Raw genomic sequence first — 27,792 nt, 5'->3', positions numbered from 1 at the left:
TTATTATAAAGAGAGTCAGATCGTGACTTTTCCCGCCGCAGAGAGAAACTCGATATATATTCAATTTTACCCCCGAGGTGCTGCTTATTGCCGTACTCCTGAAGTCGCTGCCGCGCGGACGAATTTTACAGATCGAATTAAGATAGCAACCGAACCGAATGTGTGAATAATTCGTCGCTTATCGCGAGGATTTATCGGCAGGATTCAATTATCGCAGCCAGCTTGCCTCCGCGTGCGGTGAAAGGGCAAAAAAGTGGATCAATAGTAACCAGCACTCGACTTCATTAAGCCGGCGTTCCAGTTTTTGTTAACGCACCGCGTCTAATTTGGCGCCCCGCGCGCGCCTTAAATTGACATCTGAATTGCAAATCGAACGATCGGAAGAAAAGACAGCGCTCCTTGCTTTGTTCTTTCCAGCAGCAGGTGATCCGGTGCTGAAGAAATCGGTCATTATGCATGCAACGCGTCTTACGCAACGCTCTAATATTTGAATGTCGAGTTACGCAATCTCAATTATTTATATTATTCTATATATGGCTTTAAATTTCTTGCTAAATTCTTTAAGGGAGAAATATTAATTGAAAAATACAGGGGTGGGAAATTTACTTGTTATGGAAGATTTTTTTACTTGATATATAGACTCATATCACATTACGGCTTCATTCGAAACGATTCTGATCTAACAGGCAATTAATTTTCCGTTAAGAAATCAGGTTGCTTTGATACTTTTACAGTATATCTAATTGAAAAAGGGTAAGCAAAAATATTGGTTTTAAAAATGATAAAAGGAAATTGTTTTTGAAATTTATATAACCCAATTTTAATATAAAATCTGAATCACAAAACTAGGGCAATGAGCAAAACAGGGATTTTCCTTCACATTTGAGTACGATCTCACATAATACTATTAATTTATTTCCTAAACTTAGACTCTACTACTCGAAATACATATTTTAACCTTGCTTTGAAGTCATGCCTACTTAATTTTACTGACTGTTTGAGTTGAATCAGAGATCAAATTAACAAGATTAGAGTTGTACTAATTATAATATTCCCTCGCCGATTGGAAGCTCAGTAAAAATTGACAAGCATATCAAATTTTACTTTTTGCGATTCAATTTAAAAAATTTTGAAACTCTTTTTACATGAAGAAGCTGTATTTGATTTTGTCACAGAGAAAGAATTAAAATAAAACATTCCAGTATTGATTTTCGTGGGAATATCAGCAGACATGAACCAAATTTCCAGATTGCGGAGAGGCCTTCGTTTTTTTTTTTGGAAGCTTTGAAGCTCATAAATTATTCCCATTCTGCCTGAAACCAGTAAACAGAAAGCAGCGGGTTAATTTCAAGCGCCAGCAGCTTGATTTCCTGTTTTCCTCGCACAGATGCGAGAACGCGCGTCTCTCGATTTTGATTTATTGCAGGAAAAAGTTCCTTTCGTTAATCTAAACAAGAGTGCGACCAGTTCCTCCACACGCACGGCAGAAATGTCGTTGCGAGATCTCTCGTCTTTTTTTCCCTTTAGCGCGGCTGCGACATCAAGATTTTTCACCCATTTCTCCCAGGTTTCTCATCAGAGGATCAAACGAGCCTCTTTGAAAGAAATGAATGAATGAATTGACTCTCGTGTAGCAGTTTCCCGGACCTGCCTGGGTATTAGAATAACAAAATCTGTTGGCGCACACAGAGAAGATTCTTTCCTCTCGTCTCGAACCCGTTTGTGTATTAAAGAGATTACGCGCGCTGCAACTTTATTTTTTCCTTGCGCAAGAGATGCAGCAGCTTTTAAGGGTGTCAAATCTAATCAACTAGTGCCATTAAATAACCAGTCCCTCTCGCTGATATTTCCAGTTTCAGTGTTTGAAGAAGCAGCGGCGGCCGAGACGCGAGAAAGATGATTGAATCTTGGCTTCTCATTACCGATGCGCAGCATGGCTTATGAAAAATTTCCCTCTCATTATGGACAAAAGTGCATTCATTATTTTAACGTGCAGCGCCCATAATCGCGCGCTTGGCTGCATTTTCCAAGACGCGACTGCACCGGTCATCTCAGCGCGCTTGCCGATATGATTCACAAATTCAAATGCACCCATTCATCGCGACTGCAGAAATGGGAACAAGTCGCTCGCTCGCGCTGCTCTGGGACCACCTATGGTTTATAGGCCTTTTGGAATGTGATTTTATGGAGCAAAAAAAACATGAAAAATACTAATTGTTTTCATTATTTACAAGCAATTTTTTTATAGGATTGCTATTTACTGAATTTGAAAAATATGCTTGCATGGTGCGAGTTTCTGTCATAATTTTGAGAAATTTAATTTCAAAATTAAAAAAACCGTATTGTTTGCGAATTGCAAAATTTTCTCTTCCAAATCTCGAGTTCTAGCGCTCAGAATTTAAAAAAAACTGCACACTGTTAGACCTCGCTCACCTTCATCCGACCAGCTGAAGGGTTTGGGGGTGCTTATCTCCACTCCTTTATTTTAAACTCCCTGCAACAACCTTTTATTTCCTCTGCTCAGTACATCCCGTGGGCTATGAGCTCACCGGGATTTGAATAGCAAAAATGTACTGCCTAGCGTTCTTCCTCTCGGGCCTGGAATTATTTTAAATTATCCAAAACTCACTCTATACAACCACCCCAATCCTTATTTAAAAATCAAAGCAGTATATTATATTTGAATATAATTCAATGGAGTTCGAAGGGATAAAAAAATCGGCGTTATAAAAGTTTCTCTTCTTTGAATATAGTAATTTAGGGGTGGATGATAAACAGTTGGTCTGAGTCAGTGCAGTTTTTTTTTGGAATTCTGATCGATAGCACCCGAGATTAGGAGTTGGCAGTATTTGCAAAACACGAAAAAGTAAAAATAGAGTGTTTTTTAGTTTTATGTACTGGAATTTCACGAGAGCAAAAATTAACAACAATCTGATGTTATTTTAAAACCGTTAAAATCTACTTTAAACTGTCTATACAGCGGTAGTCAAAATCATTCAACCGTACTTATCGCTCTACTGCAAAGTTACTTTAATTAAATTCAAGAAAAATGAAAAACTACCTTTTTTAGGAATCATTGTTCCTCATTTCTACAAGTAAAGAAAGCATTTAGTGTGGAGCAAATCCAGCCCGTTCTGGGGAGGGCCTGGTTCTTGTATTCTCCTGCTCGAGTCGTATGTCGGCTGAATGCAACACAAAAATAAATGCACTCTCGCTATTTATGATTCTCATGGTCACGACCGCTTTTCTTTCTTCTTTCAACATGCCAGCATCCGCGCGCGCTGGACCCTCGTCCATTTTTCCCTGCCGCGCTGCCATTTATTATTTATCTCAACACACAGGAGCTGCTGAATAATAATGACTGTTGCATGTAGATATCGCATTTATAGCAGTCGCTGCGCATTAGTCTCTGAAAGGCGGTGGGTCAAGCATAAAAATAGTGCAACGTGAGAAATGCACATTCGGTTTGATTCGCCAAACCCATTGCTGTGCGGCTTGAGTGCATCAAGTGCAAACACCGTTTTGTCCTGGCTGCGCAAACACGTCAAACTTGAATGGGAATCGCGTTTCACAAAAAGGCTGACATGTGGCATCCAAGCAAATGCAGTCGGGGTTGAATTGCAAAAAGGAAATGGAATAAGTGTCAATAAGAGGCGCTCTCTTTTGGATAAACAAGAAAATATATAGAAATAAAAAAATGCGAAAGTGTGATTTAATTGAGATGCAATTTTTAAAATGAAAAATAAAACACAACAGACTTCTCTACTTTTTTAGTGAATCCTATGACGGCAGCAATGAACAACGTTTTGTAGTTTTTATAATATAGTTTGTGGTATACAGTAACAATGAGGAGTTTCTAACTTTGCCAAATTTCTTGAAAAATTATAGGTTTTGTTAATGATTTTTTTCTTGATTTCGATTCTATCCAACGGTGTGCGAATTATGAGGCAAATTTCCCGTCTGGAGATATAAATCATGATTTTCAATAGGGACACAGTGCTCGGTCCTTGATTTGTATTCGAAATTTTGAGCCGATTTTTTAATTGAAGAGGTTACCTGGGAAAGTTTTAATTCTTTCTCAATTTTGAGACAGTAATTTAGGCAAAGATTGGAATTGATTTTTCGTATTTTTTATAGCAGAGATCGAATATAAGGTTTGTTTTGAGTAAATTTGGCAAGCTGCTTTCCAGAGATTGGAATAATATGTTTCTAATCCGCAAAAATATCTACGAATAGTTAAGACTCATGATTTAATGGGATAATAAGCAATTGTCTGCCTTCAAATTTTTAAAATGTTTGTTCAGGAGGTCAAATTTCCAAATATTTTGACTTACGGCGGCAGCCATCGGTTCTATATTTGGAAGAGTGAGGAGCAAACACGCGTAATTCAATCAGGAAGAAGCGGCATAATCAAATCCCAGCAGGGCTTCATTTGAACAGTTAAACAAACCGTGGTCTGCTGCTGGAGCGCCTATTTGTTTTTCCAGGCACACAAGGGCTGTTAAAAATGAATCTAATTTAACACCGCTGATCGTCTCTGGAATACTAAAACACAAAACCTGCACACGGCATTTAATAACAATTAAATTGAACTAACTAAAATAATTTCATGTTTGTAATATTAATTTTAATTTCTATGAAGTGTAATTGGTTAGCTAAATAATTAAAATTCCATGCAGCATTTGAAATTGAATAAATTGTTAGCATACTCTCAGTCAACATGACATGTCTTAAGAGAAATAAAAATGGCACCGCTTAAACTCACGTTCAATCCACGTGTATAACGTATTTTATTTACGACACCGCGTCTGTTTGTTGTGTTCAATTGCTAATTAACAATGCACAAAATCACGAACTGTTTGCTAAGCAGGTCAGATGGAGTTATGATCGGAGTTTATCCCAGCGTGCTGTGTATGTGTGTGAATTTTGTAATTTCACTGTGTGTGTGCGAGGACGTCAGCCAGCACGCAGATGCATGCACTCTGATAATAATGCGCGCAAACATACGCGCCTGATGAGCGTAATGGGCCCCTCTCTCTATGCAAATGATAATAAACGTGGTCACTACAGCAGAGCTGAAATTATTGGTTGTTTGTTGAGAGCTCTTGCCGCGCTGGACAGCCACTCGAGTTCCGATTCAATCTTCTCCCCGGTAATTTACTGCATTCAAATCAAATCCTATATTCGTTATTCTATACCCAATCTGTTTCAGCCATATATATTGTTATTTAAACTCGAAGCATGCGATAATAGCTCATAAAAGTCACGTATTTTCAACGAACATAAATTTAAACTATCATGTTTAACGTCCGACAGGAACTTCATGATGTGTTTAATTTAAAATTCTCTTTCTGATTTTATTATAAGAAGAAATATTACACAATTTTCCAATTAAAATATCGTTAGTCCTGGGACAAGACAGGAAGACCTGATAAATTGTTATTGCATTTATAATTAAAAAATAAAACCTTCCTTGATTATTGTAAACTGAGAACTTAAAAAATAAAATATGCATTTTTACGTATTTCACAACTTTTGAATGCACATAAATATTGCAATATTCACCGAAGAAGCTTAATTTATTTATTTAAAATTATCCCTTTTTTGCAACCTTTGTTAGACTCTCAGTTAAAAATTTCACGAGATGATGATCCTCTTCAAATCTTGGATCTAGCTTTTTAAACCATCCTTTAGAGAAGGAGAATCCTCTGAACCAGACCATTAATCAATGAACTCCAAGATAAAATTTCCCGCCATGTTTCCTGCAGCAATTTTGGCCAAACTGGTCCAGCAATTACAGCCGCGAGGCGATTAAATCTCATGAGCGGCATCAAAGAAATGACACAGAGAGCTGCTAACCCATTTATTTCGTGTCCATTCCCATCGCGTCACTGGTGTCCGACTTGCTGTAATTCTTTTATTTCCACTCGCGACACACACGGACTGCAGCGCGCAAATTGCATCTGCATTCAAGCCGCTCGTTCTTTGTCGTGCAGTCCGAGAGTTGTTGCTGGTTGCTGCCCGTGAGCAACGACGAGTGAGCGACAAAGAGCAGCACGTCCAGCAATTAATCGTGACCGTCAATAAAATGACAAGGTAGTTTCTTTTGATGAAGTACATGTGTCAGTTTAACCAAGACATTAAAAACTGGCGCTGGCACGAAAATTAAACATTGACTTACGCTTCACCAGCGCAGCACAATGCGATCAAAGGGGTGAAGGGGCGCAAAAGAGGTTCAGGGGGTGAGAAATATGAATATAAGCATTTTCTTTCAGCTGTAAAACCTGCTTAGAACAGTGATACATTGTTTATAAAATTGTTTGTTTGCTTTTTCTGGGAATACTTTCGAAAATTCTTTAGCGTTTCAGTTAATCCAGATATTCAGCTAATATTTCGTTGAGGAATTTAGGCATGGGAATGGCATAATTTATTTTAAACTCTAAATCATATTTTTTTTCTTTGTAACTCTCACCAATACACGTTCAGAGATTACGATCCAATTGCAAAGGTTCAAATCATTAAAGTCTCTAGACATTTAAATCATTTTCATTTGTATTGTAAATTTTTCATGGTCTTACACTAAGATCTTTAAAAGCTCCACACAATTAAAATGAAAAAAATAAGCCACTGGGCGAGAATTAAAACGATGAATTTGAAAACAACGAGGATTAAGCCTGGTTTCGTTTTTTCTCAATATGAAAACAACCTCGAGTGGTCGCCTATTTCAAAATATGAAAAAATAGGTTTGGAAAATGTTTTTCTAGTAATTATTTTTATAAGACAAAAATTATTATTGTTCCAACAACTTGGCAACTTTTTTGCAGTTCTAGTCGGTTTTATACGATTTTATTGATTGGGACTGTGAAGTACTGACATTATTACGTTACTCTTGCTCAATTTGCTGTCTAAAACTTGATCGAATCTACAGAAAAATTGTTGATTTTATTCATCTTATCAAATTCCCTTGGCTTTCAATAAATATTCCAAAGCTATAATATTATTATTTGTCAAATTTCTATTTCAACAGTAAGAATTAAATAAAGTTGTAAAAGTATTAATCAATACCTTTGCTTTCAATTACTTCACTGTTTTCTGTAAAATCGCTGTGCAGAAAATTAAATTTTTGTTCCGCTGTGTCCATACCCGGAACATGTTCAATGCCGCTTGGACTATTGTATTAATTTCGTACTTTTATTTTCATTTAAAACCTCAGGAATAAAAAATAATGTAGAAAAATAACGAGCTGAACTTTCATTCAGTTTAATCCAACATTGGCAAAACGGTTTAAAAACCTCTGAAAGTCGCGATAACAGCCTGCTATTTTTCCCTGATGAACATGAAACTGGTTTAAAAAGTGGTGAGATTACTGCTGGCTCAACTGGCGTTTATGCAACTGGTGATACACTCTGGCTCCTGCATTGCAACCATCACGATGAGCGCGTTAGCGAGGATTTACGCTGCCAAAATACACGGACTGGGAATCAATGGCTGGTTATTCAGACGTGACTTTCGCGGTTAAGCCAAATGGACCGTGCTGACCAGGCCATCAAGCCCATCAAGCGGCGGCGGCTGCATTGTTACCATGCCGCGTTCATTACCGTTCGGACTCCGCTGCAAAGCGGCCTCTCTCTGTGCGCGGATATTTTCGTCCTCATTGTCACAATGTTGACGCAATTATCGCCGACAATACACCGGCATTGTGTCGAGGAGTTAGTGTATGTATGCGTCTCTGCAACCCTTTCTTTTGTGCCTGCCGCGCACCCCTAGCAGACTTGTAAGCGGAAAGAAAACACACGAGTATATGGAATGAAAGTTGCAGCCGAGTTGTTCAACTTGTGCCAGCATTGTTATTCGCCGCTGGCATTGTTGAGCGTTCTGTATGGAATAATTTGCACGGTGGAATTTGATCTACATAATCAAGAAGAGTCGATTTTAAATTTGATTAATTAAAATGTTCTCTGCAAATAGGATTTATCGTGTTGTTAAAAATCTCTCGTTGAGATTCATGTCTCTCTGAGGAAAATTCTCCTCAAACTGCACACCACTGGACCAATTGTGAGGAAAATATTAAAATCAAACTTGAAAACATTGTCAAAACGTGTAAAATCGATATCAACTGTATTTCGTTGAGGCTTTTTGTCCTATAGATTTAAACTTTTAATTATTTGCTACATTTCACAAACAAAAATTTGTTTAAATGATCAAAGCTTGTGCCCACAGTCCGCAATGTAAACGTTTTGTTTGTCCTGTAAATATTTACCCCAATATGGCTTTCACGTGAAAAGATACAAAAATATAAATGGAGAGTTTAAGCCCTTTAACGTTTATGTCTCTCATTTAAATTACAAACGCTTGGAAAATCGTTGATGCCTATGAATAAATTAAGCCTTGAGGACTGAGTTAAAGCAAAAATATACCTAAAATTAACACTAAAATTATTTTAGAAAAGTGGCTGCAAATTTAGCATGCTTTCAAATGGTATATGTACTTGAAATCCTTTTTTTCACAGCAAAGATTTTTCCAAAGAGTGCAAAGAGTGTTAAACACCGTTTGATAGATTTTGACGAGAGGAATTAAAATCTGCCAAGCGCACTAAATTTTGGAAAAAATGAGAAACTTTGTTATTTAAACTGCAGCAAGGTCCTCATTTGATTTTTACACAATGTAGAATAAAAATATCAATTTGATCAACGGTTAATGCAACCAACAGCTCAAATCATTTTCAGTTTTTTGATCTGCTTCAATCTACTTCAATTTAATGTTTGAATCAAATTCTGACACATTTCCGGCATGTTTTCCTACTGTTTTTGATCTTGTGTCACAAAAAGGATGCTCGCAAAGGAATCTTCGCAGTGCAGCTAGCTGTGAATTGAATTCATGACTGGATGAGCACAGAAGTTTAATACGAAATTTCCACCTCTGCGAGTCGTTCGAGTGTCCAGGGAGCAGAATACAAGAAAGGAAAATCTCCGAGCTCTCGCACGTCGGTCCTTGGATTTGAATGTTTTATGAGTTTGCCGGCGAAAGGTGAGGACGGGCGAGGCGAATTTGCACTTTTCGCGTCGACAGCAGCCGCCGCCGCCGCCGCCGCCGTCGACTCCCGGGCCCGGCATATATGCACAATTAGAATTTAGCAGAGCGCTGAGCCCCGACGAGACTCGTGCTGGAATGGAACACACGAAGCGCAAGCTTGTCTCCGGCATGCAAACCGGGCAGTGAAATATTGTTAATTGTTGTTTGCTGCCACGGTCATGTCTTTTGTTTGCAGCACGCCTGCGATATCTGCTAATTAGCTGCGTGATAAATCCCTCTGCAGGGCACAAACTGATGGACATAGATTACGAGTGTGCTGCTCCATGATCTTTTAATAAAGAAATAAAACGTACACGGCTTTTGAAATGTTTTTAGAATTTTAGTTTCGGAATAGGAAGAGGAAGGAGAAAAAAGACTTTTCAATTAAACCTCAATTTTTTAAAAGTAGCTAGAGGATGTTTTATGACAACAAAGAACTGCATTGGGCATTGTTAAATGTAGAAAGTTGTGGATTGTATCAGTTAGTTGTCGGTGGAATCCAGCAGAAATTTTACCAAACAACTTGCAGAAATACAATTAGGATCATTTTCTCGAAAATATTAATATAAATCACACCTCTTTCAGATCATACATTTTTCAAGCATCGGAACCTATTTTCTTGGGTATTCATTCAGAAAACTATATGACTTTTGACTTTCCCTAGCTTTGAGAACGTAACAGAACTTTAAAATTTTAATTTGAAGAATCCAAATTCTGTAATTTGTGACATCAGTCTTGTCAAATTTTCATTATCTTTTTTGGATGCAAATTGACCTGTCGTATAAACCGAAGCCGCCAACAGATGGCAGCGGTCAGAAAGGTGCAAGAAAACAAAATATGGTTAAATTGACCAGCAGAAGCCTTCAACAGATGGCGCCACCATATACTTTCTTAAAAATTTAGTTTTAAGGCACATTCGCTGCTATTTCAGACTCAATCTAGCTACTGTGAATTCTTCACTTAATATGCTTTCTTTTGACGTGCTGGAAACCAAAATCAGTTCAGCCAATCGCTGTATTATCGTGAAAAACTATTTTTTAAATACCTTTTCCGATGATTCTACGGCGAATGGCAGAACTGATTTTGGTTTTCAGCACGTTAAAAAGATACACATTAAGTGAAGAATGCACAGTAACTAGATTGAGTCTGAAATCGCAGCGAAAGTGCCATAAAACTAAATTTTTAAGAAAGTCTATGGTTTGCGCCATCTGCTGGAAGCTTCAAAAACTAAGAATTTATGCAACTGGTCAATTCCACATGATTTTGTGATTAAAATTATTCAAAGGAAAATAAAAATGGGATAAAACTGCTTAAAACTCTTGAATTTTGCTAGAATGATCTTCCTGACTTCGTACAATAAAAAGAATTGTTTTCAATTCTTTAAGAGCTATAAAGAATTTTATCTTAAGTGTAAAGTGTATATAATTTACAATATGACGCGCAATAAGTGTTACCGCGATGACTTCAAGGCCATAGTTTATCAAACATAAATGTTGATAACATTTCAAAGCCGTGAAAACATAATCTCTCTTTAAAAAATTCATGATTAAAAACAAACTTCGTAAAGACGAGACCTTGTTTGCACACAAAAAATGACCTATAAAGCCAGTGCATTGCTCTCATTGTCAGAGATGCATTTTCCACTTAACGGATGAGTTTTATTGGGGTTCAAGGCTGGCGAAATTGAATGCATCCTTGGCCTTGCTGCATCTGGTCGATTTTAATGAGAGGTTGCCGTGGAGGTTTAAAGAGCATCCGCAGAAGGTCTGCAATGAAATCGCCAATTATTTTCACGGCGCGTGGTGGGGACCGAATTAGGCTCGACAATTTCGATAGTCTGCTGGTACAATTAGCGCGAAATGACGCGCGAGTACACTACCAGGTCGCGTCGGTCGCGTTGATACAGAAAACGCGCGTCTGCTGGGTAACGAGAGCGAAGCCGAAATAAAAAGCAGTCCGCGCCTATGATTAATGGCAGACATCGGCCTTGAACGGAGAATTATTACAACGCCGCTGTCGTAAAACGAGTGAAAAATGCAGTTATTATTGTTAAACGCCGATTCGGCAGACAGACGCAACAATAAAACTTATTTATTATTTTCTGTCTTGAAACGCGCCATAAAAGAGCGCCGGCATAATTAATTCCCGGCGCCGCGAGCAACACTACATATCATACATATACGATTTCATCCCTTTATTCCGAAGAGACACACGTCACGCCTCATTTGAACCCGTCCTGTTCGTCTGACTGAGAAGCAGGTGTGCGGGAAAAGTTTCCGAGTGTGTCTCCCTTTTTGCACGAAAAAGATCACTCATTCTGAGCGAGAGACCGCCAAGAAGGAGAGATAGACTGCCAACTGCACAAGAATGATTATAACGGCGCACTTGTGACAAAAGTGAGGACGCTCCAAAGTGCCGGATGATGATGAAGATGGCAGAGCTCTGTTGAATTTCATTCTCAGAAAAGAATATATGAATGATTGAGCAAGTGCTGAAGGAAAATAATGAGTGTTTAGCAAGTGATTTGCGTCCAATCATCATGTTTTTTTTATAAAACAAAGAAAGCGTCCTGTATGATGATTCAGGAAAACTTTCAATGATCAATGATCTTCAAAAACAAATCATATATATCAAATATCTATCTAGGTCACTGAGTTAACTTTCGAGAATATCGACTCCAAAGTTTAAGGTGGCTCCTGCAATGCTTTTCAAGGAGTGAGCACTGTCCACCTACTGAAATTCAAGATTTATTTCGAAAGAAAAGTTACTCTCAAGCCACCCATTGTCGTTTAGTTTGCACCGCAAGTTAGAATATAATCGTAAAAAACTTGTAAAGATGCTATTATTGAAATTCGATCAATACTTTGATCTTTGTACTATTTGATTTTTCTGGCCAATATTATTTGCTTCAGAATATTCAAACAAATTTAATGTGGTTTAGGGTTAAGTTAAACTAGATCACTGAAATTGTCGACAGCAAACGTTTTGTGCTGTTAAGATGATGATAAATTTTCTTTCTTCGTGTAAAGCTTATTTTAATTTACCTCATATATGTCTTCTCATAGTAAACAGCAGATTATGTGTAACATAAAAAGAAGTGGATTTCTGCTATTTGAAACGTTGGATATAAAAATGTACTACTAACAAAATTCAATATTTTTAATTTTTCGTTTCTATTTTTAGAGTTTAATAGTTCCAAAAGTGCTCTGAGCAATACACATTTGTATTTTAATATTTTTCTGAACACGAAAAATTGCCTCACAAATCAGCCTTTTAGACGAAATAAACACAGCTCACGGGCGTAAATTTCGAGTGGTGGCGTGCCAGCTGATTTTCGCACACGCGTGACACAGTTTTCTGATTTCGTATATGTATTAATGATCCGTTGGAAAAGCGGCGTTCCACGCGCTTTTGGCATCACTTCTGACGCACAGGGGTTTCGCTTTCAAATCCCACGACGAAATTAATGGCCCTCTCTCCCATATAATAAGTCACCGAGAGAGCAGTGTAATTTTGACACCTCCATAAAAAGCTTCAAGAGCCGCCGTGCCCACCATCAAAACTAAAATAAACCCGCCATGCTTGTGCACACACACTCACACACACGTACCAGACAAAAATCGCTTAATTATAAGAGGCCGAGACGCGCGGACAAAAAAGAATCATAATTTATATAATGTTCGCCGGGCTGCAGCAGCCGCACGCGCCAACCTCTCCAAATTAATGAATGGCGCATTTAACTTTTTAAGAGCGCAGCCAGGTGAGCCGCAAATGAACGTGTTAATTACACACAACACTACGTACGGAACAAAACATTGCTAATTCATTTTTCTCTTGAAAATGACATTAAATTTGCTACAAATGCGAAAAATAGTTAGTTTCATTTTCAAATTAAAAATAAAATTATTGTTAAACTCTAACCCCTAATTTAAAAATATTAAAATAAAATTCCGCTGTCTTTTGGCAGGAGGAATAATTTAAATTTTATTATTCCCCTTAGTAAAATTATTTCACTAATGAGTGAAATTGTAATTATAATTTATGAATTTATTTTAGAGCCGAGAGGAAATACCAAGGAAAATATGAATTAATTAATAGGGTATGAAATACTCTGGTTAAGCTTATAATATTTATCATTAATGAGGAATTTTCAAAGATATATTATTCTTTAAATATTTATTTTAAAAATAGGTGCTTAAATTCTGGGCTAGCCCCCCCCCCCCTAAAAAAACGCTTAAATAATACACTTAATAAACATATATATTCAATTACAATTAGCACTGTCTAATTTTATTTTAATCTCTTTTTTTAAAACGCAGCCAAATGTCTGTTCACGGACTCACCGATTGTTCCTCTTAGGCTTGGGCGGCTTGACAAAGTTCATGGTGGCCGACCTTCGGACGGGGGTGGCGCCGTGGATGACCTCGTGGCCCTCGGAGAGGTATCGGTGCAGCTGCGGCCTTTTTCCACTGTTGGCCATGGTTTCGCGCTTCTTGGCCACGGCACTAAGCTGCAAGTTCAGGTCCAGGTCCCACTCCTCGAGCAGCGAGCCCAGCGGACCCAGCATGCAAACACGCAGCTCCGTCGGAACGAACGCACGACGAGGATCACGCGCGGGACGGCCGAGCGAGCGAGCGAGCTAGCGGGCGAGCGAACGGCACAGCTCCTGCTTTGTCGGCAACAGGCCTGACACTGCCGAATGCTCTCGCCGGCCGCTAATCTGACAGACCCCACTGCCATCTGCGCCCGAGCGACGCGAGCACACACACACACACAATGGCTTCTGTTGCCTTTTGCTTTCGCACACGAGAGTGCAAGCGACGAGTAGTCGTCTCCCTTTCGCCAATGGATGATGCACTTTAGCTACCGTTTGTTTTTACCTGTATATTCTCGTGCAATTCAATTCAAATACTCGAAATTCCACCCAGCAGACAAGCTAAACAGGATTATGAAATTCCTAGAACTATTTATTTCATTGTGGGATATATATTTAACAAGTTTAAATGTTGTTTTATTTTTACTTTGATTGTACAGCATAGTAAATGTTTACATTTCATTCTACATGGGTTGAGGAAGTTGAGCCTTAAAACCAGAAAGCAAGAAACCTGTTTTAATTAATTGTAATGGTTTGCGGATAAAGGAAGCAAACGAAAGGATAGTTTTATATTAACTCTAAAAACGTCGTTGAATTGGATAACTTAATATTATGAACTTCAGTTAATTTTGTCAGCAGAATAGTTGAAAGTTCCTGTTAGCGCATAATATTTATACCATAATGGTTAATTTTATTTTTATTTCTAATTATTTAATGAGGGAATTAATTTAAGTCTTGTTTCATTTAAATTGAGAATTTTGGTCATATGAATTTCAATAGAAAATTCAGTTGAATATCGCAACACGTATTTTGTCGAAAAAAAATTTCATAAATTTAAGTCTTCCATCACTCTAATCATTTATATTATTTTTTATTTCCTTGGCTTGATCAAATTTTAGTAAGGTTAAGTTAATTAGTAAACTAAAGGGTTAATTTTTGGTTTAGATCTGGTTTAAAAGTGAAATTTGAATAGAAAAATCATTCCTCGCGTGCTCTATTATCTGCATAGCAAAGCGTTTTGACTCTTAATAGGTTTCATAAGCAATGCTTGTCTAAAAAATGAATATTCCCCCCCCCCCATATATAGATTTAGTTACAAAAGGTTTTTAGTTCCTTCAGCTGTTTTAAATTATTTAGCATGAGTATAATATCGATATTTTATGAGTAACGGTAATTTTGTTTGTATATTTTGCAAATTAATTCTTTTTTTTGGTTAAAAATATGTTTTACGTCAATTTAAACTAATTTCTACGATTAAATTTTGTAACACAACTTTTTATTTCAAAATTTAAAAATAATATATTTAACTTTAAAAATTAAATTTATGTTTTTTATGTTTTTGCTTATATTTCGCTTATATAATTGTCTAAACTATACGTTGTTTAAAAATTTAAAAATTAAAATCTTGAACTAGAAGTGATAGGTTAGGTAAAAAGTATAAACTGAATATCTTTATTACTAAAGTTTTGTGATTATGCAGATATGTTCTAATAAAGGTCTTAACATCAACGGTGAAGATTAGTGAAGAATCTGACTAAAAGGGTTGAGCTCATTATCAGCTATGGGGCTATTCGTCCTGATACGTCTTTATGCGCAATGAATTACTACTATCCTTGGCCTTTGCAATGATTATAAAAATATAGTAATAATTTGATATCACGCTCTTATACAAGAAGGTGTTCACTCAACATAAAAAAATCCCACACCTTGATCTACTTGTAGAAAATAAGTAGTGTTGTTTTGATGAACACACATACCAGATAGAACATCCGATACATTGAGAAGTTTGAGTTTCACCTTGGTGGGTAACCCGATCCACTTATTGCATGTGCCGAGATCTCGTTACCGCCCAAAGTGGCAAAAATGTGCTCAGCATGTTGCTGATGGAGCAATTTTCGCTTGTAAAAAAACGCATGCTCGAAATTTACATCGAATCTCTGATTTGCATAAACCCTTTTATTCCCTTTTGAGCGACGGCAAAAAACGCGTTCACAGCGCGCTGTCGGCGGCTCTTCAATTGACATCGCAAACACAAAATATGAATGTGGAGTGCCACTCAAAAATCTCTCATTTTTCGCTCGCGCATCTGTTTTTTTCCAGCAACAACAAAACCGAGAATATTATATTATGTCTTCTCCATCTGGACGCATTCAGCAGCGGCGAAGCCGTTTTTCACTTCATGTTGAGATTTCCTCTTCCGCTCTGCACAAGAAATAATGCTGTATTCCATCATGATTGGCGAATTTGCGTCTGCCGTCCGGGAAGCGCGCCGACTCGTAATTACAATTTTTGTGGTGTGGCCTGCCTAATCAAGTGCACGCTTTCCGTTCCAATTAATTGGCGCAGCTGCTTGAAAAAGGCTATTATTAAAATCGTGTCCGATTTGCCACTGAAAATTTTAATATATTTCATCAAAATTCTATATCATATTGAAAATATCTTGCTTTTAAATAAAAAAAATCTTCAGCTGAGTGCAATCTGTCGTTTCCTTCGGCCGTTTTGCACTGCTGATGAGGCCTGAGAGGTCCAAAAAGCTCCTGTCCGATAAGCGAACGTTAAAAATCATTTTTCCTTTCTTTTTAATTCATATATTTAAGCTGAAAAATTCTGGAAATAGTTTTTACGGTTTTTACCATAAGAGTCCCCTTGCTAAAAGAGACATTACAACGTTTAGACCGAGCATAACAAAATCATCCTGATTTTAACTGGAAGTTTTTAATTAAAATTTGTCCCTGCATTTAGCACAACAGCTCCTATAGTGTTTCCCGCAGAGAGAACTAATAGCGCAATTCTTTATTTATAAAGTTGTTTGCAGTAAACTGTGCAGCACGCCTAGAAAGCAATAAATGGGGTGCGTGTTTTGCGGGTAGTTTACGGTGAACCGCCAGCGAATGTGCCCTTTTAGCACAACGCTCGGCCGATCAACGCTCTAACGCTCTCTCTGCTTTTGCGAAATTGCTCTGCTCTAACGCCAAAGCGAACGAGAGAACCGCGAAGCCACCAATATCACCGCCTCTGCAATAGCAAAAGCGTTTGTGTTTATTTGGCTTTGTTTGTGCTGAGAAATGTTTTAAATTCGATGCAAATAATTGTACACAGAAATGGCCTTTGAGGTTATTGTTTATATCTTTCAAAATTAAGCTAGAAATTTTTAATTTGTCTGTGGTTTAGGGTCACTTCGACTATCAGATTTCACGATAAAGGGGAAATTTCTGTGATTGAGATTTCCCACCCATTATTTAAAAACACTTACAGGAATATTAATGAACAAATAATTGTCTTTATACAATAGTGAGTGCTGAGCTGCTCTGTTGCAGTCAATTTAACTTTCATTTGAAATTGCGTCATTCCCCGCTCGCATCAATTGCGGATAAATTGAATGAAAGAGTCGCGCCTACTTCCTGTTATAAATTGGTGCTTTTATCGTCACAAAAACACATAGAATTGCATTGAAATGATTATTGAATATTTAAAAATACACATAAGCCATTAATTATTGAATTTCTTCAAACACAAATTAATTTTAAGCAATAAAAATTACCTAAAAATATTTTGTTTCATTTCCAAAGTTTTTTTGTGTGTTTAGTCTGATGAAAATACAAAATTACCATTGCAGTTTATTCCGTTCGAATAATTTGCAATCAATTAATCAAGCGCTTAGGGTGATGCAAGCGGCAACAGTTGCAAAAACAGCTCGGCAGCATTTGCCGAGTCACTATCGAATCCGCCAGCACATACAAAAGCGAAAACCTGACCCGCATTCGCGTGCATTAATTTCCCTGGCTGATTGAAACGTTATCAATGTCGGCTGCCGATGCAGTGTTAAGTATTCAGCGCATGATGGTCGGGAACTGAACGTGTTTATTTAGTGTAAAACTCGCTCAAATCGAGGTTTGACGACCGCCGCGGAGAAAGAAAGAGTACACAAAAAGCCCCCACATCATCACCCGAGTGATTGTCTGCGTTTTTTTCTCGCCAAATTTCGCCGCGGGGTGCATCGGCGGGTTTGTAATAAAATATTTGTTCTACTTTCGGCCTCGCGGGGTCGGCGGCAGAGGTGGAAAAATTACGAGCGACCCTCGCCGCTCGTCGTGTGTCACTCAATGCACTTTATTACGGCGGCATTGTTAGCGGGAAATGTGCTAGTCTACGGCAAATAGCTGCAAAAAAATGAGGATGCATGTGCAGGAGAGGGCCCAGCATCCGCCTTTTGTCATGGAAAATGCGCGTATCATTTTTATTAGGGGTACAGCCCGTCGCACTCGGATTTTTTCTCGCAAAACTTGGGAGCTTTTATTTTACGTTGTGGGGGATGGTAAGCAGAGAATCGAACATGAAACAAAACTTTGCGTGGATCTTCACAGGACATCAATGGACAATGTGTTACAGTTAAATGTTCAAGGTATTTAAAAACAATTTTCTTTTCGATTAGCAGCCAAACAAATATTTGAATCAAAACATTTCAATTAAATTTGATGCTTGTTTTTTCGTTAGATTATTCATCTTCTCTATTACCTATTCGTATTATTGCTTGTTGGGAAACTTCCCACTTCCCATAAGCAAGAGTAAATAAGTTTCATAAACACAATTATAATTATTTAACAAAAAAATTGGATATTACAATTCAATTAAACGATATAGATTCAATAATATGAAGCATATATACGATTGATGTTATATTTATTATCTAATATGAACTTTCATTAAATTGGCTTGGTTATATATTGAATAAATTTTAAATAATTTAACAGTATTGAGAAATAAAATTGAAATTATTACGTATGTTTTTCATAAATATGTACTTTATTTGCTTAAATAATAAATTTATTCTTACTAATAATAATATCAATCCCTTTAGAAATAGTGTTTAAAATTTTCAATGAATATTAATAAATTAAATATGTTTTTAATTGCATTGTTTTAACTTTACTCTATAATACACACAATGATTATGCATAGCAGCGCGAATTGATACATGCGGCGTGTCGCGCGGGTAATTTTATATCACACTACTTGCATTAGCTAATAATCTACGCGCGCGGTGATGCAAGTATTAAATTACTCTTCTTTGTCTTGCTGCTCTCTCGGCAGCCAGACGACAGGGCAAACTTCCTCCTCAACCTTTTGAGTAAACTCCCATTCAATTAGCCACGTCGCAAAAAATGCTGTGCACCTTTATCGCTCCTCTTATCTTTCCACTGTGCAGTTTTTGTCGCAAATTGACATCAGGGGCACGGCTAATTTATGGAGCAACACTGAATGATCACTTATGTTGTTAATTACGTGATTTCCTGCTGTTAGTTAATTTGTTTACTAGCAAAAACATTAGTTTGAAATGTTTACAGAGATACAAATCTGATTTTCTTTTTTTAAGTGTTAGATTATCGTTTTTTTTTCATTACAATTTAATCATCGACATTATTAATTACCATGTTTAGCCACTTTAACGACGTTTGACGAGATTTGCATTCGTTTAGTTTGCAAGAACTGCACATTGTTGGAACGGCCAAGTCAAGAGCTTTCAGAATATGTCCATTTAAACCTTTGGGAGCCGTCAGGGTGCTCAGGAATCAGGGTGCAAAAAATCTCTTTCTTGGCCAGCAGAACCTACTCTAATTTTAGAGATTAAACCGCGTGTAAAGCTCTCAAACATGTTTTTCTGTATTCAAATTTGTTATTATTTATTGATACTCAGCTCAATAAAAAGGGCCCATCATTGTGCATTATTATTTTGAACAATCGCTGAGGACGACTTTCAAAATGACTTGCTAAACAAGTTTTTCCTGTGCGCGCGCGTGCAAGGGAAAAATAACGTACGTCAGCCACAATGCAGTCGGCGAAAGACGTATATCATATATGTACATTTATATATTCGGATAAAGAGCAGCTTGGCCCTGCGCCGGCAAGGGTGTTTGCGTTTGCTCGCGCGCGCAATTAGCGCCAATTGAAAGTGTGCGCACCAGCACTCTCTAATCAACGCATTGTCGTTTCGTCATTAGCCGAAAGTCAAGCCGAGCGTCTGTGTGTCCATCAACCGGTGATTTGCATATACGAAACTTGTTGTGTTGCGAATTAAACGGGCCGATAGATGAAAGTGAAGTCATTAATAAATGTCATTAGGATTAATTACGCGTGCATTGTTGTCTTGCCCTACTTGTACACTCGAGCAGATGATCTTTTATTTTATAGAAACACACACACAGAGGCCAGGAAGCGCATCTGTCATTCGATCCTCTCTTTTTGGAAACGCACCTTCGCTCCCTTTCACTTATAATGCTGTCGCCGGTCGAAAGGTCGGCACCGGCAATAAATTACAGCTCTTCGGTTAGATTCTGTCCACCACACTATTGACACGGCGTTTGGCATGATTAAAGACTCGGTGTTAAGGTGATGCGCACCCGTCAGGAGTTTGTTTGTGCGGCTTTCTAGTTTTTGGACACGCGTGTCACCAGCCTTGATAGCATACTAATTGGGAAATTAAGTCGTGCGGTGCTCCCTGAACAATAATGGCGCACTGAGAAACCAGGAAAGTGCTTGAGGAATTATTCAAATTGTTTTTCCACAAGATAGAAAACTCGGTAAAATTTTAAAATGTGTTCTTTGAGTTTTCTCTTGAAATAATAATTGAAATGCGATATATATTATTAACAAATTATACATGTGCATGTCAAAATTAAAATAATTGAAGTAGAGCTTAACAGAGCAACAATAAAGAAAATTTTGCTTTGATCACTGTATGTAGCTAAAGTTTCATTGGGTATATAGCAAGAAATTATCTCTATAATTTGCAATAGTAAAATTAGAACCAAGTAACTGGCAAATTTCAAATTTTGCAAAAAAAATACAAATATTCAGTTTTTTTTTGCTTGATTTCGATTATTCTCTTTGTGATCTATACAATTATGAGCTTAGATTTCCTTCTTTAGGAAAATCATAATTTTCAATAAGAAACTGCAGCACAGAATATTCAAGATATGTTTCTAAAAAGTATTTATAATACTTTTAAAAGTTTTTCTGTATATTTAAATTTAAAAATATGTGACAAACCTCTCAAACGTTAATTAAAAATTTTAATTATTTTTTTATGTTGTACTAAATTAAAATTGTTATTATTTGTTTTCGAAATTATCTAAAAAGATCAGATTTATATTCTTTATACGATTAAACTTCATACTAAATATTTTATTGATATCTGCAAGCCACAAAATACAATATCCCAAAGAAATTAAAATAGTATCAAATGTTGGACACTTTGCATCCATTTTAATTTACTTTACTATGATAATACTAATAATTAATAATAAGTAATACAACAAACCACCTCAAATTGATGCAGAAAGCTGCATTTCTTGGAACTGCCAACATTATCAGATAGACTCTTTATAATTTCCACACTGTTTGTTTGCTCGCCATTTCCCGGCTTGGCCTCATCTTGAAGGCCCGCCGGGTTATGTGTATCACTTTAAACCAGAATAAATCCAAGGTAATACTAAGTAATAGATCTAGAAACATAGAACCGGTGTGCAGATTTACAAATCAGGAGAATGCTGTTCTTCATCCATTTACTCAATTTTTAACTTTCCACATTCCAATATGCTCGAGGCTTTTAAACAGGGCTGAAAATTTTCAATTCAAAACTAATACACTTTTAATAGACACGCTCATGATTTACGAATTTCTACATTTCATTTGAGAAAATTTGTCGTAACGTAAGCTCAAAAACTAAACTAAACATCAGCCTTTTCCAAATAAATCCTGTTAACTGTGATTACAAAGACAGCCCAAACAAAAAGTGAACTCGATAGTTAATATATTCAATTTTCAGTCTGTCACTGTCCAATTTTGTTTATCTATACACGTCTGTCAAAATGTTGAGTATTTCAAAAATAAAATCTAGCATTTAAGTGATGCTCTCCCATCAGAAACAATGCGACGAGAACTATATACCTGACATATCTGGTTTGCTCATTTCAGCTTGATCATTTCAGCCTGCCAGGTCACATGCACGGCTTTCAATGGTCGGATCAAGTGCGCGGACAATGCGAGTGCAGCATGCAGTCATAGTAAATTATTCGCTGGCCGAGCAGAAAGAGACAATGCAGTGTGTTACTTCAAGTGAGTGAGTACAGCAGTGGACATTGTGCTATCGAACAATGAAGGCAATTATCGCACTCTCCAGAAGCGCGTGTGCGTGTCTCTTTTCACCCGGGGGTGTCGCGCTCGTCTCACGTACTGGTCCAGTCGGATGAAGCTGCGCTAGCTGCGACGGCCGGTGTCAAGCACAATTGAAAAGCAGATGATACACTCTGCTTAATTCGTTTGCAAGCCGGATTCTCTGATTGTTGAGCAGAAATCAAAAGTTTGGAGGACTTCATGTGTGTCATTCGCAGTTGACCGTTTTTTTCAGCTCACTGCACTTGAAAAAAATGCTGTTTGTGCGTGTATAAGTCTCAAACCTGATTTTTTACTACACGAATATCCTCAAAGGTATTTTAATTAGAAACTAACAAGCTACAGTAAAAATTGGACATTATGCTAAATTTATTTTCTTTACATTGAACACTGGAGCACTGCAAAAAATGTATAATTATTTTGTTAAATTTCACGAGTTTCATTTGGCGAAATCAGCTCCGTTAAGACCTGTTAATCAACATTAACCAGCTCATCCACAAACATTTTGAAGGAGGAAATAGTGTGATAAAATGAGAACTAATCACATCAGAAATAAATATTAAATCTAATTGCAACTATGATACATTGAGACCAAAATTTTGAACTAAAGGACAGTAGTAAAATTAATGACCTTGATTTTTAAATGAAGTGCCCCACCCCCTTCATTTAAAGAAAAGTTCATGTTTCAATTTTTTAAACTGAAAACATGCATAAAAGTTTTGGATAATTGATATCAAGCAGCAATAAAATATTACCGAACCTAAATTACATTATTAATTAATTACTATATTTTTATTAACAGAAGTAAACTTGGTTAAGGTTTACACAAAAAATATTGAAAAGAACAAATAACTACAGAGCCAACAATATAAAAGTTGTTCTGAAAAAAAGGGAAAAGAAACAGATCATTGTTATTTGTGGACTCTTACCTGGGCAACAATTGAAAATTATTTGAATTATTGGATGCCATAAACAATTGATTTATAAACAATTTATTCAACAATTTACAATAATAAAAAATGATCTTCCTAAAATAAAAATTCAAATTTTGCTAATTTTCTCCAAAATTTACAGTGCTTGAACATATTTTCTTGGCATATTCCGATTCCTCTCGTCGAGATCTGTCCAATTGTGTATGTCACTTTTTGGGGAAACTCTTGATTTTGAAATTAAATCGGATTTCAAGAAAGGAGACATCCATTACCATTTGAAAAGCATGGTAACTTTCCAGCCAATTTTCTCAAAAAATTACATCGCTTCTTAGATCAATTAAGGCTTTAACTGAATCCTAAGAGACCATTTTATGCATTGAAAACAAGCATTTTCCAGGCTTTTGCAGTATCATTCCTCTTTAAATGATCATCATTTTATAATTATTACAATATTTAACAATTTCAAGCAGCCAAATATTTGATACTTACGTAACCCCAAATAAAAAAAACTCTTTTAGGTTCATCAGTTTAAATAATCTATCTTGTTTGTCGCATTGCTTATGCAACCTGTGCAACCTCCATGTCGAGATATTGCATAGAGAGCGTTTCTCAAGGCAGGGATCCATTTTTCTGCATCCTTTTCGAAACAAATTGGCTTAGGAACAAGTTTGATTTTCACAGTCCCCAAATAATATCATTAGCATGCGCATTGTTGCGATTTTTGCTCGCATCAATAGATTCTACCCGCAGAAAACAGCAATAGTGAACAAACGAGTGCGCGTTCTCACGCGCAAAATTCACCGACAAGTTGTTTCTCCGTTAATTGAGCTCATTTCGCGCACAAAAAACGTCCCGCGGCGCGCGTCCAGGAGTGCGGAAAGAGTTGTTTGCAACCCCTGCCCCCTGCGACGCACACGCAGTGCATTAAGCAAACCCCCCGCAGTGTGTCCAGTTTGGTCAGTTGCTCCGATCAAAATCAAATATTATGTTCCGTTTACACTGGTCGAAAAAAACCCACGCAGACACGACAGCAAAAAAATGACAAACCGCATACATTTCGAAAACATGTCTAAGCAGCCCCCGCGCCGAAATATGAAAGCTGTCAATCAAAAGCAGCGATCGAGCGTAAAAAATAATAAAATAATTCGCCGCCCCTTGCCGCCGATAATGGAGCTGCTGGTCAATTTGAGCTCTGGAGGGCACCCGTTCCGTTAAACTCGCTCCCCGTGCACAAAGGCCGCCGGACTGCATTGCATAATGCAGCTAAGTGAATGCGTAATGCATGCTGCATTCACTTTTTTGTTTATGACCCGGTGTGGTCTTTTCGTAATGATGCCGCCGTGCCAGCGAGAGAGAGAGCGAGGGAGAAGGTCCAGCCGGCGCGCAAACCTCCGCTTTGGCGCGGAAAAGATGAAAAAGGTGCGATACGTGGTGACACGAAATCGGTGATTGATCGTCCCGTGCTCATTATGCAGCCACCAGCTTCCTTTTTTATGCAGAAAATGGCTTTTGTAGAGGTTCAAAGGTCACGCGAAGGGAGCACGTGTCGCTCGGGGGAAAACTCGCTTTGAAGATGAAGAACAAATTTTCCAAATTTCATTGTTTTAATTATTTAAATTTGTTTATTTTATTTTAATGTCCAAAATGAATTTTTCTATATTATACATGTGCTTAAAATTAAAGAGGATGCTAAATCGAATTACCAATCAATGTTGTCAGAATTCAGTTTTAAGGTGTAAAATTGTTAACCTATTAAAAGCTGACTTTTTTATTTTATTGAAAAGCATTTTAAATGAGCAGCCAATAAAGCCAAGGATTTCGGCAAAATGGGTATAAAGTGGCCACTGTTTGTTGCTCTTCTGATTTTAAATTTTTGATTCATTCAAAAATAAAAAAAAAATCTAAAATGGACGGAAAAATAGATTTTAATTAAATCTACAAATTGCATGTGTTCGTTGCTGTCCATCTTATTTAAATTTAAAAATTCGTGAATTTATTTACAGTATTAAATGACTGAATAATTGATATTCACTACTAATATTTAATTTTTTTTAAACATGAAATAAAAACTAATTATCATGATAAAATCTACCCTGACGATAAAAAAAACCCACATAACTTACAGCAACATCCGAGACAATTTGAATTCAGCTCACGGTTTCCTAATACATTTTCCGAATCGCTCGCTCGTCCGTCAGCAGCACACGTTGGAACACAGGAGAGATAATCCCTCGACAGCCCTCGGCAGTGACGCATCTGCGATTTCAGCTGCACGCTGCGCCAACTTGGGCGAGAAAATCGAAGTGACGTGAATGAGAAGTGCAAAATCTTAAATAAACACGTCGGCTGATTGTTCTCGGCCATCGCTGCGCGTTAATGAGAACGGACTCGTCCAAAGCATTTTCATGCAGATGTGAAGGACCAGTTTCGAGCGATAGTACAAAAAAAAATTAATCAATCAGGGGCAGCGCGTTGTGGTTTTTCTGTGGGAGGTAAATAGGTTGGTTGTTGAGGGGTGTTTGTATAGGAGAACAAATTCAAGCTGCAAATTGGAAGTAGTGGTGTTAATTTTCCGCCTTTGATGGTAATTCACACAGAGAGGAATTGCGGCTGGTGGGAAAAATACAATGTCTTGATTTTGATGAATTTTTTAATTTTATTAATTAATATTTCAGGTTAATAAAATATTATAAGAGTTGAAGTTCCTTATGGTTCATGCAAAATTTCCATCATCAAAATTAGGTCATTTAATTTCATTTCAGAGACAGAGCTACTTGAATTCTTAGTGCTCAAAAGCTGTAGGATGGAAAATATAAATAATTAAATTTTAAATTTTAAAAAATATGATAAATAAAAACAAAGTTTTATTTAAATTACTTTTAGTAATATATTTATATACAAATTAAAAAATAAATAAAAATATTTACACATTAAAAATTTTTACATTAGGACTTAAAAAATTAAGATTGTTTTTATTGTCTAATAAATTGTTAAATTATTATTTATTACATAATTAATAAAAGCAATTTAAGCTTGCAATGAGTGATCACTTTTTTATAGACTAAAAATTAAAGACCGTGATAGGCGTGCCACGTGAATGTGTGTCTGTCTTTGGAAAGGGGTTCCTCCCAATTTTGGTTGGCCTTAGCGAGAGTGCCAAAGAACCCCGAATCGATCTCGGAATCCTTATGGCGTTGGTTCCCAACAAATCAATGAAACGTTTCAGTTTCCTGAAGGGAGAATCTGGAATGAATTTCGTTGTAAAAAGTCAATGTCAGCCAATTTACATTAAATTTCAACTAAGCGTCTGGTTCAAAAATCTAGAATTTGCAATTTATAATTTATAATAAATCATTTAATTTTAAATATGGCCAGATCGCCTCAATGCCGTAGCTCACAATTGGAGCTACTATATGCTAAAAAAATTAAAGATTTTTAAGGCAGTGCTGACTGAAGACCTGGAGGGAGAGAATTTTGGAGGCTGACTAGAAAAATATTATATACTTTTTTCATTTGATAACATGGTAATACAACATATTTTTATTATATTTAAGGTAACAGTTTGTACTACACTTTAAAAATCTGCTTCCAGTGTGGTTGATATGATCTGTTGTTCAAATTAAAATCCATCTTTGGCCGATTTTCCTCATAATTCACCAGTTGCATAAACCCTTAGTGTTTGAAGCCGCCAACAGATGGCGCCACCGTAGACTTTCGCTTTTAAGGCACTCCCGCTGCGATTTCAGACTCAATCTAGCTACTGTGCATTCTTCAATTAATATGCTTTTTTGACGTGCTGGAAACCAAAATCGGTTCAGCCAATCGCCGTAGAGTCGTGAAAAACTATTTTTTGAAATAAAACATATTTTCCAACGTTTCTACGGCGAATGGCTGAACCGATTTTGGTTTTCAGCACGTCAAAAAAAGGAAAATAATTGAAAAGTGCAAAATAGCTCAATTTAGTCTGAAATCGCAGCGAAAATGCCTTAAAATCGCTTTAAACAACAATTTTTAAGAAAGTCTGTGGTTGCGCCATCTGTTTGCGGCAAGAGTTTATGCAACTGGTCAATTAATCAAAAATTTTATGTTCACCAAAATATAAAACAGGTTCAGATTTCCATTAATATGCTTGAAATAACAATCAATTTAGAGCAATTTTAAATTTATTGCCTGTATACAAAATAGAAAACGGAATTCTAAGATTAATGGACGAGAAGGACACAATAAACAAGCAGAGAATCAATCACGCGGGGGAAACGCTTGCTTGCTTGCTCGCTCACCGCGCGCACGTTTGTCAAAGTGAAGTCAAGATTAATTAAATTGAAAACCGCACCAACAGCACGAGTGGAATGGCGTGGCGAATGCAGTAGTGCTCTCGACCGACCGACCGACCGTCCGCGCGCGGCACGCCGGCTTTTGCATGAGAAGAGAGGCAAAGTTTACGCATCTCATTATTTCGATGCAAATTTCGGGGGCATCGCCAATCGATGCGCCGAGAGTTGTTCGTTGCCGAGCACAATGCCGTAATAATTCCAACCCTTTGACAGCAGGTCCCGCGATTTGAAAAGTGTATCGAATTCTTTCAGCAGACAGAGGCAGATGCAGCCAGGGAGAAAAATGTGTTCGATTCAGTTTTGTTTCACCAGCCGAGCAGAACTCTTTTTTGCCCTTTGTGCGCGCGCCCGGGCCGATGAGTATCGCACTTTTTTATATTTTCAGACACAAGTAAAGGGAGTCGCTCTCGCTTTCAATAGGCCCGCGAGAGGGAGCGTGCGGATTTTTATTTATGCCGAAATAGACCCGTGGTTTTTTTACGCTCTGCAGATCGGAATTTTACACTCTGCGTGGAGGATGCTAATCAGAAGCACAGCAAATAATAGATATATTCTGCCTATGAAAGAGGATCAGTAGCTTTGTATCGGTGCACTTGAGCAGACACGGCACGTGTATCCTGCGTGATTATTCAGGCAGAAAAGATTTGATTCGATCAATATGCTCTATGCCAATGTCAAACAGTGATCA

At 37.2% G+C, this 27,792-nt stretch overlaps 1 protein-coding gene across 4 annotated transcripts in view; it reads right to left on the bottom strand.

Moving 5' to 3' along the window:
* RapGAP1 (Rap GTPase activating protein 1) overlaps positions 1 to 27,792 on the bottom strand; it is a 243,819-nt gene that overhangs the window by 176,331 nt on the left and 39,696 nt on the right. Inside the window, exon 1 of one of the 4 annotated variants that reach the window (XM_065485377.1) lies at positions 13,416 to 13,705. The exons of the other annotated variants lie outside the window; for them this stretch is intronic. Coding sequence (XP_065341449.1) covers positions 13,416 to 13,639 — 224 coding nt within the window. The 5' untranslated portion in view covers positions 13,640 to 13,705. Of the gene's footprint in view, positions 1 to 13,415; positions 13,706 to 27,792 lie in introns of those variants that run through there. 4 annotated transcript variants of the gene reach the window in all.

The sequence above is a fragment of the Cloeon dipterum genome, chromosome 3 (assembly GCF_949628265.1).
Source record: "Cloeon dipterum chromosome 3, ieCloDipt1.1, whole genome shotgun sequence".
NCBI lineage: Eukaryota > Metazoa > Arthropoda > Insecta > Ephemeroptera > Baetidae > Cloeon > Cloeon dipterum.
This window is presented reverse-complemented; position numbering and strand designations above follow the sequence as displayed.